Here is a 17,500-nt window from a genome sequence, read left to right as displayed (position 1 = left end):
AATAAAAATAAAAAACTGACTAGCATAAAAATCATATAGAACTATTTGTTGATATGCATGTATATGAGCAGATTGCCTTAGAGTTACCATAAAACTCTCGTGAATTCTTAACACTAAAGGATAGAGATTCTGGAGATCGACATTTACAAACAACCTGAAGTTTTCAGGAGATAAAACGGGAAGACGAGTTGCTCATTTCGCTCTTCCTTTGTTTCAGGACGAAGGGGTCTCGCGCCAGGAAGCCCCCGGTTTAAAATCCTCAGCAAAACAAATGCCGAATTGGCCTTTTTTTAGCGCCGTGTGTACATCGTTCATTGTCCTTCGAATCAGTTTTAATGTGTTCGCTGATCCATTATCTGGTCTTTTATTGTCATGCTTGCTGCTTACTCTTTCATTATGACTAAGATTGCCATTATGAACCTGGGCATTGTTGCCATGCTTGCTGCACACTTCACATCATCAACAGAGTTTAGGAAATGAAGTCGGTCATGCCGAACGCAGCGCGGGCATGTTTAGCCGCACAAGCCGTCAGCGTTCGGTAATCTTTTTAGTCACGTAAGCCACTTTCGCGGTGGAACGGACCCTTTGCAGGAGCGGGAACCTGGGAAAGGGCGAAGTGCATGTGAGACAACGTCATGCGCCGCGCCGGTCTCCGCCGCGCTCAACTGAGGGGAGAAGAGGCTGTGGTGGCGGCCAGCTGATGACAGGGAAGCATGGACTTCCCCTCACATGCTGGGAACTGATTATCTGTCTTCCCCTCGCGGCCCGGGAACGTATGTGATTGGCTGGGAGACACACAGAACGATGACGTGTACACGGTGACGTCATAGCTCGGCAGCGCCCCATTGGTGGAGTCGTCGTGAGCGGCGTAAGCGCGCGACTCATTGGCGTAATTGGCGTAATCATTGGCCGGAGGGAACACGAACCGCGGACACGTCGCTTCCCGCCCGCCGCCGCCGCAGAAGCCCGCCACGCTCGGAGAACCGCTCTCCTCGTGCTGCTGCTGTTGATGCTGTTGATGATGTTGATGCTGTTGATGCTGCTGCTGATGTTGCAACCGAGCCGAGGACGGCGCGTGCTGCTGCAGGGAGGGAGACAGCAGCTTCTCCGAGAGTCTGGGGTCGTCTAAAATGGCGGCCGAGCTCGTGACGGGGAGAGAGTTGGGCGTGGCGGGCGTGGGCGGATTGGGCGTCGAGAAGGAGGGCGTGCTGGGGATGGCCATGGTGGGCGTGTGCGGGAGGGAGAGCGACGGCGTGGGCGGCGCGTAGGGCTGGTGCGTGAGGGCGCCGCTGCCCAGGTCCAGCAGCGTGGGCGGGGACCGCTGCTCGCCCGTCCCGTCCTCCAGGAAGCAGTCGCCGATGATGTCGTCGATGCACTGCAGGAATTTCTGCGCCGTGGCCTCGGGCAGCGCGTGCGGCGCCGGCTCCTCCCGCTTGCGGAACGGATGCTCCAGCGCGAAGATGTCCTGCGGCTGGAACGCCTCCTCGAACGGGAACATGGACTCGGCCTCCGTCTGCGGGTCCAGCTTGACGTCGCAGCCGAAGTTCTGCGCGCCGCCGTTGTAGTAATGCTGGGCAGGCAGGGGCGGCGGGCGCGCGTGCTCGCCGCCGCCCAGGCCCGCGTCGCACCACACGCCGCCGTCGGGCGCGGGCGTGCTTTGCCAGCTATCGCCGCCAAAGGGCTCTATCCGGAAGGTGTGGGGCGCGTGGAGGCCCCACTCGCCGGGCAGGCTGGTGGGCGGCGTCCAGTTGAGGGGCGGCGGGTGGAAGGCCCCCGAGGGCGGCGCGGGGCTGCGGTACACTTGCGGGCGCGCGGCGTCCATGCGGTGCATGTCGTGGGCGTCCGGCTGGTGCGGGTGCGGGAAGTAGGGGTCGAGGGGCGTCTGCGGGTGCGGGAAAGCCTTGGGCACCAGCACGCCGCCCATGGGTGCAGCGGGCGAGCCGGTCATGCCCATGGCGCCCACACCAACCTTCCCGCAGGTACACTCGAAGGGCGGGCACGAGCACACGTCCACGGCGAGGTGGCCTCCTGCGGAGAGAGAGGGACTCCGGGTTAGAACATCTAATACATTACGGAGGAAGAAGATACAAACAACAAGAAAATAACATAATACATATGAATAAAATCATGATTCACCAGAACTTAACCGATTTATTGGGCTCCTAATACGGATATCATTCAAAGTGCTTGTACCGAAATGGCAGAGCTACGAAAGCAGGACAAAGGAAGACAGAGCGACCACAAACATCCAAGAGAAATTATATATCCACCCGTTTCTTGTGTATCTGGATGGCTCTTTGTCTATCTAACCACCCTATTTACGTCCATCAGCATACTATTCAGCCATACATACACACACATCCATTTCTCTAACCCATAGATATACACATCAAAATACTTGAATACAAACGTACACGTCCTAAAGCCCAACCTACACACACACACACACACACACACACTCACACACACACACACACACACACACACACACACACACACACACACACACACACACACACACACACACACACACACACACACACACACACACAAACACACACACACACACACACACAAACACACACACACACACACACACACGCGCGCACACCAATCCAACACCAGTACCTACATTTCATACGCACACAAACTTCCCTCTCTCTACCTACACACATACAACGCACACACACACATAAATAAGGATGACATTGGACTCTCTTATTCTCTCATCAGCCATTTAGGAAAGGCGCACGGTCGGCCACTGAGGCTAATCAATCTACAACAAAAATTCTACAGAGTTTATACGGACCGTCGCCCTCCCCAGTGCAGTGCAAAGACGACATTAAACTGAACCAAACCTGGTTTAATATTGACGTTTTTGTTTGCAAGACCTCGGTAAGGACGACGAGAAGGAGATGGTGATGTATGACGAATTCAATATGTGATGATAACATGTGATGGTCCTGATATAGTATGGTGATAACATGTGATGGTCCTGATATAGTATGGTGATAACATGTGATGGTCCTTGATATAGTATGGGGATAACATGTGATGGTCCTGATATAGTATGGGGATAACATGTGATGGTCCTGATATAGTATGGTGATAACATGTGATGGTCATGATATAGTATGGTGATAACATGCGATTATCACATATTCTGATGGTATACAATGACATATGATAATTATGATATATCATGATGGCAACATATGGTGACATTATAATGATCATGACATATGATGAATGATCACGATATATGACAACGTATGATGATATATGATGAGTCTGACATATCATGATGACACCATATGTTGACATATGAAGATCAGGACACATGGTGACAACGTATGATGATTTATATGATAATCACATCTTATAATAAAAAAAAATAATGATAACATATGATGGATTAATTAGTGATGATAACGTGATGATAACAACATATAATGACAACAACATAAAGGGCCATCATACCGTGAGCGTGGTCGGGCAGAAGGGGCGGCGGGAGAGTGCGGGGCATTTTGGATGGCGGAGGAGCGCCCACTTGACTGACGGATGAGTTGGCGCCGCCCAGATCCAGCACGGTTGAAGTCGCGGGCGGCAGAGATCTCTTCACGCCCGTCACTACCTGTGGGCGGGAGCGAGGGAGAATGGGAATGAGCTGGAGTCTCTATCGCGCGGGCAGTGAAGGGATGGCCACGAGGGCTTGTTGGCATTTCAAGGTGATATATCAAAGGTTATATTACATAAGACAGTAATATATTAACACATACACTCAACACACACACAAACATACTCACGCACACGTACACACACAAACACATACACTCAATCACACACACGTGCGTACAACTATGCAATAGAGAGACAATCGAGAATGGAGAGAGAGAAAGAAAGAGAGAGAGAGAGAGAGAGAGAGAGAGAGAGAGAGAGAGAGAGAGAGAGAGAGAGAGAGAGAGAGAGAGAGAGAGAGAGAGGGGGGGAGAGAGAGAGAGAGAGAATGGAGGAAGTAGGCAAGCAAATAGAGAGACAAAAGGACACGCAGAGAGGCGCAGAGAGAGATCCCCCCCCCCCCCCCCCGAGCGCAGCGAGCGCCGAGAGCGCCGTCGAGGCCGGACCGCGAGCTGGCACAGCCGGGGGGGCGAGGGGTCGGCCAGAGGCAACAGTTGATCACGGTTCCTATTCTCTGGGCCCCCTCCTAATTGAAGCCCCTCGGGTACCTACTCCTCTTATCTTTCGCAATATTTCCCGCATTCCCCGCCTCTTTCCGTTCTCCAGCAGAAGCAGCAGCGCACCGTCGATGTGTGTGCCGCGCCCTTGCAAGGGGGACGAGCCGACGCTGCCGAAGTGTCGCCGGTAAAAATGCGTGGAAATTCCCCTCGTGGCCACCGCCCGGCGTCGTTATGTGTGACCAACAAAGGTGGTTGGAGCGTCGCCGTATTATCCTCTTGTTGGTGTTGTGTTTACTGTTTGTGCCGCTCGCCGTCACCCCCTGGACGCCCGCCCTCACGCCCACTAATAGTCGGTGGGCGCCCATACTCACGGATTCCCTGTTACTTTCAATATCTTCGCCCTCGCTGCCGACATTTATGTTGGACTTCCATAACCTTCCCTTCAGCGCCCACGCAGCCAGCGTCGCCTGGCCACCCACACCAGCCCCGCTCTCGCCCGCCAGCGCACTTTATCTTTCGGCTATTCACACCCATTCACCAGGTCGCCCCTCGCCCGCCCACGCTGCTCGCCCTGCCTCCCCCCGCCCCGCTCATCCGAGGTGTCGAAGGGAGCGCCAGCACAATTAGCGGCGATGGCTATCGCTGTGGAGTCATTAGTAAGAGTCAAGAGATACGTTGTCACAGCGACCGATCCGCCGACGAGTGTCTCTGCGCAGCGACCCGGACCACAGTCTTTCGCCCACGAGGGAGTCCAGCGCTTAACCGCTAAACACCCTCGAATGTAGCGCTGTTTGCTCGGACCATTTTCTCTTGAACCCGAATGCTACAGCTGATACGGAGAGCCTAAAATTTTCCGCCTTAGTTAAAGCTACTTACAAATGTTCCTAAATCTTCGCTCTATAAACATGATATTTATTTGTATAGTCTATGGAGCTCGTAAATAACCCCGGCGTTCCATTCGGACACTGAGCGGAACATTCTGCACTAGATGGTATAATTTGTAAATAAACGTAACGCGCCGAATCCCCCTAATTAGGCACCCAATTGACATACAATTAAACTACCAAATTCCAGATTTGTAATACCAGACTAAATCTACTGTGCGGCTTCACATTACCAGAAAAAATATAAATTAAAGAAATCAATGCATAAAAGATGGGATTGATAAATAAATGGCTAAAAGAAAAGACGTGTCACATATACGGAGTAACACCCCCCCCCCCCAAACCCCATCTGTTATGAGTGATAATACGAGCATGAAAACATTACAACCCCCCCTCCCCCTCCCCCCCCCACAACACTCATCTAACCACGTGTTACTCTTCGCGCGTACAGCTGACACGCCCCTTGCCCCCGGACCCCTCCCCCTGCCCCTGCCCTCCTGCCCTTTTTTCTGCTCCTACCCTCCCCCCTTCCTCCCTCCCTCCCTCTTTCCACCCCCCCCCCCCCTGTGTCACAATTTAAGCGCTTGTGACGACATACACATGAGTTCATCATACCATATGTATATATATTTTCTTTTCACTAATCTGTGTGTGTGAATGTCAATGTGCAGAACACTCACTATTTTTCGACCCCCTCCCCCCCCCCCTTCTAACAATTTCAAACTCTCTCTTTTCAAACGAATTCCACGCCCCACCGCATTCAAAACAAGGCAAACGCACAAACACCCAACAGAAATGACAAAACAAGCTGCCTCATCCACACGGCCTCCACAATTAATCTTTAGTCCCAAATAATGTTCAGCGATGACACAGTAACGTTCAATAACATTTAACCGTAACACGTATGAATTACTCTTTGTGACGTCATAATTCCTCATATCCTTATGCGCGACACCACGACCTCTAGCGGCATGTGGAGAGTGCGGTATGCGGTGTGTGGTATGTTGTGTGTGGTTCGGGGTTTGTTGTGGGTGGTATATGGTGTGTGGTAGTGTTATGTGGTATGTTGTGTGTGGTTCGGGGTTTGTTGTGGTTGGTATATGGTGTGTGGTTGGGGTATGTGGTAGTGTTATGTGGTATGTTGTGTGTGGTTCGGGGTTTGTTGTGGGTGGTATATGGTGTGTGGTTGGGGTATGTGGTAGTGTTATGTGGTATGTTGAGTGTGGTTCAGGGTTTGTTGTGCGTGGTATATGATGTGTGGTTGGGGTATGTGGTAGTGTTATGTGGTATGTTGTGTGTGGTTCAGGGTTTGTTGTGGGTGGTATATGGTGTGTGGTTGGGGTATGTGGTAGTGTTATGTGGTATGTTGTGTGTGGTTCAGGGTTTGTTGTGGGTGGTATATGGTGTGTGGTTGGGGTATGTGGTAGTGTTATGTGGTATGTTGTGTGTGGTTCGGGGTTTGTTGTGGGTGGTATATGGTGTGTGGTTGGGGTATGTGGTAGTGTTATGTGGTATGTTGTGTGTGGTTCGGGGGTTGTTGTGGGTGGTATATGGTGTGTGGTTGGGGTATGTGGTAGTGGTATGCGGTATGTGGTGCGTATGTGCCTGGGGTATGTAGTTTGTGGTTTGAGATTAGTTATGTGGTATGAGGTTTGTTGTGTCTGGCATGTGGTTTAGGGTTTGTGGTGTATAGCATGTAGTATGTGCTTGGGGTTTGTTGTCTGTGGTATGTTGTTGGTATTATATATGTGGTGTGGGGATTGATGTATGTGGTATGTGGTTAGTGATATGTTGTGTCTGGTATGTGGTTCGTGGTATGTTGTATGTAGACTGAAGTTTGTGGCGTGTGTTCTATGTTGCCATTGTTGCGCAATAGTATGCTATGTTGTGTTATGTTCTTGTCCATGTTTTTCTATTTTGCGTCATTTCGATACCACGAAGAAAAAACGAAGCAGAAGAGAAGGAGAAAAAAACTTGAATGAAAAAAAAAAGAAAAAAATATAAAAAAAAGCGAAACAAAAACAACAAAATAAGAAAGGGAAATAGAGAAAATCGATGATAAAGAGAGAGAGAGACACAAAGAGTGAACTAATCAGTGAAAAGGGGGTTGAAAGAATGGTAAATAGAAAAGGGGAATAGAGAAATATGAAGAATAAGATGATTAAAAGAGAGAAAGAAATATTGGAATTGAGAGATAGATAGAAGACTTTTAATTAGAGAGGCGGATAGATAGATGAATAGATTAATAGATAGATAAGTGGATTGAGAGATATATAAATTAATAGATAGATTAATAGAGCGATAGATAGATAGATTTATAGGGCGATAGATAGATTAATAGACTGATTGATAGATAGATAGATGGATGGATAAATAGATAGATAAATAGATAGATAGATTGACAGATAGATGGATAGAGAGTTAAATAAATAGACAAATAAATAAATAGATGGATGGATAGATGGATAGATATATATATAGATGGATACATACATAAATATATACATACATACATAGATGGATAGATAGATGAATGATAGATAGACTCATAAATAGATAGATAGATAGATTCATAAGTAGGGAGATAGATAGATAGATGGATAGATGGATATACATACATGTAGATAGATACATACATAGGTAAGTAGGTAGGTAGGTGGGTAGACAGATAGACAGAGAAATATTGATCGATAGTTAGAGAGAGAGAGAGAGAGAGAGAGAGAGAGAGAGAGAGAGAGAGAGAGAGAGAGAGAGAGAGAGAGAGAGAGAGAGAGAGAGAGAGAGAGAGAGAGAGAGAGAAAGAGAGAGAGAGAGAGAGAGAGAAACAGAGAGAGACAAAGACAGACAGAGAGAAGGAAAGAGCCAGAGAGCTTCAGAGAAAGGGAGAAAGAGAGAGAAAGCAGGAAAGAGCGATAGAAAGAGAGAAAGGGAGAGGAAGAGAAAGAGAGAGAGAGAGAGAGAGAGAGAGAGGGGCAAGGGACAGCCTCAGAGTACACTAGGAGGCCGCCAGTTACGTCTGTCAAAGTCAATTTTCTTCATGATGATAAAACTTGTGAGAGCGAAACCCTTTCTGAGTGCTATGTTGGGGAGTCATGTTGACGGCCATGTTGTGGGACTAAGTCGACGCTCAGGTTAAAACTGTCATGGCGAGGGTATGTTGACAGGAGAAAGCGTGGAGTGCATGGACGGGAGGGAGCAATGTGGTTCCATGAGACTATGTTGCAAAAACCAGGTTAAAGTTCATGATGGGGACATGTTGCCAAGTCTCGTCAATTTTTTTAAATGATAGTATGTCGAGGGATTATGATTTTCTTCCTTTTTTTTTTTTTTTTTTACTATACGATTAAGAATCTGATCATTAAAAAGTGGAGAATACATGAAAAAAAAGATAAATGAACGGATAAAGAATAGGAGAAAATAAAAAAAAGATATCTGAGAAAAAGTGTCTCAAAAAGCACCGTGCCTGAGAGCTAAAAAATAAAATAAAACAGTGCCGGGAAAATCCGTAGTGGGTACGTTACGAATCCGCAGTGCCCGTGGGAACGAGCCCGTGCCCAGCGCCGCCCTCGAATTGCCTCCCCTCACCCCCCCTCACCCCCTCACCCCTCTCTGCCCCCTCCCCCCCTCCTTTCCTCTCGCTATATACCCTCCTCATCCTCCTTTCCCTCTCCCTCCTCCTCCTCCTCCTCCTCCTCCTCCCCTATTCTCTCTCCCCTCTCCCTCCCCCCCCCCCCCCGCATCTTTCCCCTCAGTTTCTCCCGGTCTTTATGGTCACGACCCCCCCATCCCCCTTCCCCCACCCCTCCCCCCGCACCCTACGCCCGCCTCTTCCTCCCCTCTTACATCCTCCTTCTCCTTTATCTCCCTCTATCTTCCTCCCCTATTTGTTCCTCCCCTCTTTTGCTGTGCCACTTCCTGGCTTTTCTCGGGGGGGGGGATGGGGGAGGGGGGGAGGTACTGTGGTATTGGTACATGCCCGCCAAGAATGGATCTTTAATTAACTAATCTAAGGGGGCGGAGGGGAAAGGCAGGCGGGGGGAGAGAGGGAGGGAGGGAGGGGGGGAGGGAGGAAGGAGGAAGTGGGGGGAAGAAGGGAGAGAGGGAGGGAGGGAGTGAGGGAGGGAGGGAGGGAGGGAGGGAGGGAGGGAGGGAGGGAGGGAGGGAGGGAGGGAGGGAGGGAGGGAGGGAGGGAGGGAGGGAGAGAGGAAGAAGGAAGTGGGAAGAAGAAGTAGGAAGGAGGCAGTGGGGAGGAGTGGGAGGGAGTAAGGGAGGGAAGCAGGGATGGATGGAGGGAGGGAGAAAGGAGGAAGGAGGAAGTGGGAAGGAGGAAGAGAGGAAGAGGAGGAGGATGAGGAGGAAGAGGAAGAAAAGGAGAAGGAGGAAGTGGGGAAAGAGGAAAAGGAAGATTTAGAGGAGGAAAAGGATGGAGTGAAGGAGTGGGGGGAGGCAGAGAATAAGGTGGAAGCGATGACGAAAAGGAGGATCTGGAGGAAGACGAAGTTTAAAAGGAGAAAGAGAAAGAGAGAGAGAGAGAGAGAGAGAGAGAGAGAGAGAGAGAGAGAGAGAGAGAGAGAGAGAGAGAGAGAGAGAGAGAGAGAGAGAGAGAGAGAGAGAAGAGAGAGAAAGAAAGAGAAAGAAACAACGAATAAAAGTCACAGAAACACCAAGAAAAAATAGACACTAGGAGACTAAGAGAGTAGGAAAAAAATCCAGACAGTGAAAGCGAAAAAAAAACGAGAGAAAAAAATAATAAATAAATAAATAAATAAAAAAGAGAGAGAGACATTGAACGGTGACCCACGAGGAGGATTCGAGTGGGGGTGGGGGGGAGGGATGCACGGGTGTGGGGGGGGTATGGGAATATAGTAGTGAAGGAGCCTTAGTGGGGAAGGGGGTTAAAAAAGGAGGGAAGGGAAGGGGAAGGGAAGGGGAAGGGGAAGGGGAAGGAAGGGGGAAGGGAAGGGGAAGGGTAAGGGGAGGGAAGGGGAAGGGAAGGGGAAGGGTAAGGGGAGGGAAGGGGAAGAGGAGGGTAAAGGGTAAGAGGAGGGAAGGGAAGGGGAAGGGGAGGGGAAGGGAGGGAAGGGAAAGGGGAAGGGGAGGGAAGGGGAGGGGGAAGGGGAGGGAAGGGGAGGGGAAGGGGAGGGAAGGGAATCGAGCCGAGGTTTGTCCTTGCGTAATTTCTGTGGCCTCCAGTGAGTGGCCTACAAGCGTGTTCTCACATCACTTCGCTTATTGGCGTTGTGTCCCGTTGAGGCCTTTGGCTGTCTCGCCACTCGGAGGGGGCGGGAGGAGGGGTACAAATGCTGCGGGGGGAGAAGGGGAGAGAGAAGGGGAGAGAGAGGGGGAGAGGGAGGGGGAGACGGAGAGGGGAGAGGGGGAGAGGGGGGAAGGGAGTGAGGGAGGGAAATGAGGGAGGGGGGGAAATAGGGCATTGGGGAAAGGGAGAGGGGGGGAAAGGGAAGAGGGGAAAAGGGAGGAATTGAGTGAGAGGGAGAATGGGAGAGGGGAAAGCGAGGGAATTGGGGAAGGGGATAAGGGAAAATGAGGGAATAGGGAGAGGGGGGAAGGAAAAAAAACGAAGGAAAAGGGAGTGACTGGGGGAAGAGGGGATAAGGAGGGAGGATGAGCAGGAAAGAGGGAAATGAGAACGAATGTGAGAGGGTCGTGAGGGAGGGGAAAGGGAGAAGAAAGATGGGAATGGGGGGAAGGGGGAATAAATAATAGAGAGAAGTGGAAAGAAGGAAAGGGAAGAAAGGGAGGAAGAGTGTGTGAAGGGAGAAAAGAGAAGAGATGAAGCGAGGAAAGGAGGAGTGGAGAAGGGAGAGAGAAAGAGAGGAGGGGACCGAGGGAGGGGGGGGGAGGAGGAGGGTGAAGGAGATCCTGGTGACATTCTTGTCCATCAAACCTCCCACCTCCCCCCCTTTCCCTCCTCCTCCCCTACCCCCCCCCTACCCCTTATTCACCCAACGTACCACAGTGACCTCTGCTGGCCACGGACTCACGAACAAACAAATAAACAAATAAACAAATAAAAAATGAACCGCATTCTCGGCTGGCTGTTACCACTGCCACCCTTACCCCCCGCTTTCTTCCCATCAAGTCATCATTAGAATTATTTAGAATAATTATTTAGATCTGCATCTCATAAAATGCGTTCAGTGCGGATCTCCCTGGCAATGGGCAGCGGGCAATGGGCACAGGGCAGAGGGCAGTGAGCAGTGGGTAATGGGCAGAGGGCAGAGGGCAGTGGGCAGTGGGCAGTGGGCAATGGGCAGAGGGCAGAGGGCAGTGGGCAGTGGGCAATGGGCAGAGGGCAGAGGGCAGTGGGCAATGGGCAGAGGGCAGAGGGCAGTGGGCAGTGGGCAATGGGCAGAGGGCAGAGGGCAGCGGGCAATGGGCACAGGGCAGAGGGCAGTGAGCAGTGGGCAATGGGCAGAGGGCAGAGGGCAGTGGGCAGTGGGCAATGGGCAGAGGGCAGAGGGTAGTGGGCAATGAGCACAGGGCAGAGGGCAGTGAGCAGTGGGCAATGGGCAGAGGGCAGAGGGCAGTGGGCAGTGGGCAGTGGGCAATGGGCAGAGGGCAGAGGGCAGTGGGCAATGAGCACATGGCCGAGGGCAGAGGGCAGTGGGCAATGGGCAGAGGGCAGAGGGCAGTGGGCAGAGGGCAGAGGGCAGTGGGCAATGGGCAGAGGGCAAAGGGCAGTGAGCAGTGGGCAGTAGATAGACGGCAGTGGGCAGTGGGTAGCGACGAGTGGGTGACCAGTAACGGTAGGTGGGCAAAGGGTGTTCCTTAATGATGTCTCCCCAATGGCCTCTCTCTCGCTCTCGCTCTCTCTATCGCTCTCTCTCCCTCTCGCTCTCTCTCTCTCTCTCTCTCACTCTCTCACTCTCTCTCTCTCTCTCTCTCTCTCTCTCTCTCTCTCTCTCTCTCTCTCTCTCTCTCTCTCGCTCTCTCTCCCTCTCGCTCTCTCGCTGTCTCTCGCTCTCTCTCTATCTCTCTCTCGCTCTCGCTCTCTCTCTCTCTCTCTCTCGCTCTCTCTCCCTCTCGCTCTCTCGCTGTCTCTCGCTCTCTCTCTCTCTCTCTCTCTCTCTCTCTCTCTCTCTCTCTCTCTCTCTCTCTCTCTCTCTCTCTCTCTCTCTCTCTCTCTCTCTCTCTCTCTCTCTCGCTCTCGCTCTCTCGCTCTCTCTCGTTCTCTCTCTCTCTCTCTCGCTCTCTTTCTCTCTCGCTTTCTCTCCCTCTCGCTCTCGCTCCCTTTCTCTCTTCCCTCCCTCTCGCTCTCTCTCCCTCTCGCTCTCTCTCCCTCTCGCTCTCCCTCCCTCTCGCTCTCGCTCCCTTTCTCTCTTCCCTCCCTCTCGCTCTCTCTCCCTCTCGCTCTCTCTCACTCTCGCTCTCTCTCCCTCTCGCTCTCTCTCCCTCTCGCTCTCTCTCCCCCTCGCTCTCTCTCCCTTTCTCTCTCTCTCGCTCTCGCTCTCCCTCCCCCTCCCTCTCGCTCTCGCTCCCTTTCTCTCTTCCCTCCCTCTCGCTCTCTCTCCCTCTCGCTCTCTCTCACTCTCGCTCTCACTCCCTCTCGCTCTCTCTCCCTCTGGCTCTCTCTCTCCCTTTCTCTCTTCCCTCCCTCCCCCCCCCGCCCCTCCCTCCAGCGGCTGAGTCAAGGATGCTTAAACTCCTAGTAAAGGACAGAGAGGCCTCTCCTTCGCTCGCTCTCTCTCTCCGTTCATTCCTCTTTCTGTTTCTTTATTCTCTGTCTGCCTCTCTTTGATTGCTTCTGTTTGTTTGTTTGTATGTCTCGGCTTGTTTATATCTACTTTATTTTCTTTTTTCTTTCTTTTTTTCTGTTTCTTTATGTGTCTTTATCTCTCTCTCTATCTGTCTTTTTATCTGTTTAGTTATCTATCAGTCTCTCTTACGTAATAAATTAATAAATTCAAATCAAATATTTCTATCTATCTATTTATCTATCAATCAATCTCTCTCTCTCTCTCTCTCTCTCTCTCTCTCTCTCTCTCTCTCTCTCTCTCTCTCTCTCTCTCTCTCTCTCTCTCTCTCTCTCTCTCTCTCTCACACACACACACACACACACACACGCACATCCTCCTCACCTTGGTCTCCGAGAGTCGTGGCGGCGGTCGTCGAGGGTGGTGATGGTGCAAGGAGAGTCCTCGGCCCGTGAGACTCCTCCTTGCTTCGGCAGTGCTCTTGGCTTCGGGTCGTGGGTGGTCGTGCACGCCCTTAGCCTGAAGGAAAAGGAAGGAAAAGGAAAGAATGAGAATTAGTATTCCATTCATAAATTCTGAGCGTGTGTAAATTCGTTACTCGTAATGGGACTCTGCCACCTCGTTTCCTATACGAAGCATTCCGAGTCGATATACAACAGCGTTACTAACAAAGGCATATCTCTCTTAACAATATCAAAGGTATGCGTCACCTGGAAGAAGATGGCGTGGTCGGTGTGACGCCAGAAATGCGTGACGGGGTATCCGCAATGTCCCCGACACGGCAGGACCTCCAGCTTTCCCGAGCAGGACTTGTTGGGGCATGGTTTCCCCTGCTGTTTCTTCCTCGCCTTGTCGCAGATGGCGGGTCTGAGGTGGACCTGCCAGGGAGATAATGTTGTAGTGGGTTGTCATGGTATGAGATATTGTGGTTTACTTCTTGACGTGGCTTACGGGGCACTTGATGCAACGAGGTGCAAGAATGATGGTGGTGGTGATGATGATGATGAGGATGATGATAATATTAATAATAATAATGATTATACCAAAAATAATAATAATAACAATCCTACGACTGCTACTACTACCAATAATAATAACAATAATACAAAAAATAATAATAATAATGATAGAAGTATATTTTAAAAATCTATGGAAGACATTACCCATCCCTTTCTTAGACAGAGCCCCACACTTATAAAACAACCCTCCAGGATAGAAAAACAAACAAAAAACAAAACTATAAAGCTACCCCAACCAAAGTGCTCGTAAACGACCTACCTTCATCCCGCCGTCGAGCGTGCACCGGAGACTGCAGACGACCACTCCCAGACACGACTTTTTGAGAATATTGACGTTGTGGTTGTTGGTGTTCCTCATGGCCCAGCCGGAGGAGTGTCTCTTGGCCTCCTCGAGTTCGGGCGGGTACACGAAGCGGCAGTGCCCGTCCGCCCAGTCGCAGAACAGGTCGAATTCGCTGACCTGGCGTGCGGATGGGGGAGTGTTAGCGGCGGATAATGGGGGAATGGGGAGGTGTTGATGATGGACGGTAGGAAAGGGGGAAATGTTGGTGATGGATAATAGTAAATGGGGAAGTGTTGATGATGTCTCTCCAGTGGCTTTCTCTCTCTCTCTCTCTCTCTCTCTCTCTCTCTCTCTCTCTCTCTCTCTCTCTCTCTCTCTCTCTCTCTCTCTCTCTCTCTCTCTCTCTCTCTCTCTTTCTCTCTAATAGTAAATGGGAAAGTTAATAGTGAATAATAGTCAGTGCGGAATGATGAATATTGCTGAGGAATAGTCGTAAGCTGGGAAGTGTTTAGTGATGAAATATCGTAAATGGGGAAGAATTAATGATAAACGATAGAAAATAGCGGTTAGTGATGAATTATCGCAAATAGCGAAGTTTTAGTGATGAATTATCGTAAATGGGGAAGCGTTAGTGATAAATACCAGTAAATGGGAAACTAATAGTGGTGAATAATTATAAATGGGGAAGGTTACAGATGAATAACCATTAATATAAGAGGAGATACGAAAGCAAATGAAACACAATAAATAAGGACCAATGAATCATTCACTTCTGTCTTATATCGCTTAATGAATATACAATAAATACAGGAATGTACCAACACAGCACATGCAAAGCTAACTCATCAACTGTATCTCAAATTACATAAATTGACCAAACTAAACCCAAATAAACACACTCATCTACGCAAGTGAAAAAAAAAATCTAAAAAAAAAAAAAAAAAAAAAAAAAGTCCATCGAAACAAACAAACACACACACACAGACAAATCAACAAAACCGAAAAACAGATAACAAAAATTCCCACTTACTTTGGGTATATTGGAGTCGTTAATGTCCCAATCGAAGTGGTGAGTCGGCGCCATTTTCACACACCCGCTGAGCGCCGGCACCAGCTCTCGCACACTTCTGCGGGACATACTGCACCTTTCATTAAGAGCACCTCAAACGCCGCGCTGGGTGTTTTGCATGCGGTGTTGTGCAAATATGTATGTTGTGTGTTGTATGTGTGTGTGTGTTTGTGTTTGTGTGTGTGTGTGTGTGTGTGTGTGTGTGTGTGTGTGTGTGTTTGTGTGTGTGTGTGTGTGTGTGTTTGTGTGTGTTTGTGTGTGTGTGTGTGTTTATATATATATATATATATATATATATATATATATATATATATATATATATATATATATAAACACACACACACACACACGTACATATATACATACATTTGCATATATATGTGTATATGTATGTATATATATATATATATATATATATATATATATATATATATATGTATATATATATATATATATATATATATATATATATATATATATACATACTTATCAGTGAATATGTGTATCCCTTTACTAGGCTAAAATTTATAAGAATAACATTAATGATGTTGATTATTAAAACATTTTTAAGTCTACCAAGTTTCCTAAATTAGAATTAACATTAATTTAATATCCCGCGATCGCTCTCCGGTTGAGACTTCGAAATAATAAGCAAAACCAAGCCAAGCCAAGCCATCAAGCTATATAAATCCAAGCCACGCAAACCCAACAGCTATGTGAAACCAAGCTAAGCTATAGATTGCCAAGCCAAATCAAGCGAACACCGAGTAAAATCAAGCGCATCAAAGCTAAACCAAGCTATAAAAAAACACGCGACTTGCAGTCAAGCCAAGCCAAATCAAACCAAATCAAACCAAACAAAACCAAAACTCGCCATCGCAAAACCATGCAAAACCAAGCCAGATCAAGCGGGCTTGGTGATGCCTCGGAATTCTCACGCCCATCAAGCAAAACGGACCGATTACAGGACAGTACTTCAAGCTCTCTCGTCCGTGAAGATGCCTCTCTTAAGAAAGGGCCGCTTGACGAGTCTCAACGGAACAATTTAAAGGCTTAATCTAAGACATTTCTCGTCCGCTAAGATGCAGCTTCTTGGTTCTTCTGTCCACACGAGGAGGAAAAAGTGGATTACGTATCGTATCTTCTCATTAAAGTGGATTATGCTCGTAATAGATTGCACATCCAGGAAAATGTGAACCGCTCTCGTGCTGTTTGAAAAAGTGAGTTACGTCCGTAGCTCACGCTGTAGGATAAATCTTTATACATCGGAAATGTGATTAAGCATGCATATTTAATATTTACTCCTGAAGATGGAAATAACAAAACTTCGATCATCCCCACTTAATAATAACAACAACAACACTAATAAATAAAATAAAAAATGGCAGCTTACACTAGGTCATAAACCATCAATCCGTATTCCTTGCGGCTTCTAGATCTTCACAGCTCTCGTAACACACCTTCAAACAGTTATAAATTCCCTTGGATTTCACCGAGTGTTTTTCATCGAAGAGCATCTGCACATAATTCTCACTTGAATTATTGCTAGCGAGGTTTCGAGTCTAAGGCCACAACTGGAGGTATTAATGCAACACTTTAGATGGCGTGAAATAGTGTAGTTGGCGACAGGAAAGTTCTTGGTAACATTTTTTTTTTCTTTCTGATTTCTCAATTTACCATCAGCACTAAGGATATGTTCATTACCAGAAGAATCACGTTCGATGACATATGGTTCGTATTTCGTTTATCCACTGGTGAGAAAAATGTTCAAAATCCCTTATTATTTTTCTCGTCTTTTCCCCAAGCACATGCACGAGGGCACTTTGCGGAGCCTAGATATCCCGAGGGTCCCGAGGGCGAGGCTTCTCCCGCGAGCGCCGCCACAACACCGAAGACGCACTTGTTGCAGCAGAGTCCTCCAGGTCCTCGAGTTGGACTGGCGGCCTCCGGCGAGGACGACGTGGCCAGGGGCGACGGGCGGGAGGGGGGAGGGGGAAGGGCTGAGGTCGAGAGGGGGCGGGGAAGAGGGGGGTGAGGGCTGAGACTAATCGTTCCCTGCAGCGTATTGTTCGCGGCCGAACGACGCCGCGCTCTGCCGACATCGAACACCACTGAGCATAAAGGTTCGACGACTGAAGATGTTATCACATGATATGATGATCTGACCACCCAGGGGAGGGGGAGGGGTGGGCGGGCTGGGGGGGTGTCTCAAGCAGGAGTCCTCTTTGGAACGGTGTGCTGTCCTCCGGTGCAGGTGCTACGCCCTCCTGTGCACTACTGAAGAGGCTTACTATTATGTTAACTCCGGGTTGTTCTTCCGCAGAGTTCCTGCCCCGTCTTCCTGGCTTGTTT

At 49.1% G+C, this 17,500-nt stretch overlaps 1 protein-coding gene across 1 annotated transcript in view; it reads right to left on the bottom strand.

Moving 5' to 3' along the window:
* The window catches only part of LOC125042651, an 18,424-nt gene extending 1,375 nt beyond the window's left edge, over nucleotides 1-17,049 (bottom strand). The window contains exons 1-7 of the mRNA XM_047638431.1: nucleotides 16,542-17,049; nucleotides 15,110-15,218; nucleotides 14,056-14,256; nucleotides 13,488-13,655; nucleotides 13,162-13,296; nucleotides 3,481-3,634; nucleotides 1-2,028 (exon numbers count right to left, since the gene is read on the bottom strand). The exon at nucleotides 1-2,028 is cut by the window's left edge and continues 1,375 nt beyond it. Of these exons, the coding sequence (XP_047494387.1) occupies nucleotides 662-2,028; nucleotides 3,481-3,634; nucleotides 13,162-13,296; nucleotides 13,488-13,655; nucleotides 14,056-14,256; nucleotides 15,110-15,218; nucleotides 16,542-16,558 (2,151 nt within the window). The 5' untranslated portion in view covers nucleotides 16,559-17,049 and the 3' untranslated portion in view covers nucleotides 1-661. The remainder of the gene's footprint in view (nucleotides 2,029-3,480; nucleotides 3,635-13,161; nucleotides 13,297-13,487; nucleotides 13,656-14,055; nucleotides 14,257-15,109; nucleotides 15,219-16,541) is intronic.
* Nucleotides 17,050-17,500: the final 451 nt, after the last annotated feature.

Source organism: Penaeus chinensis, chromosome 32 (assembly GCF_019202785.1).
Source record: "Penaeus chinensis breed Huanghai No. 1 chromosome 32, ASM1920278v2, whole genome shotgun sequence".
Classification (NCBI taxonomy): Eukaryota; Metazoa; Arthropoda; class Malacostraca; order Decapoda; family Penaeidae; genus Penaeus; species Penaeus chinensis.
This window is presented reverse-complemented; position numbering and strand designations above follow the sequence as displayed.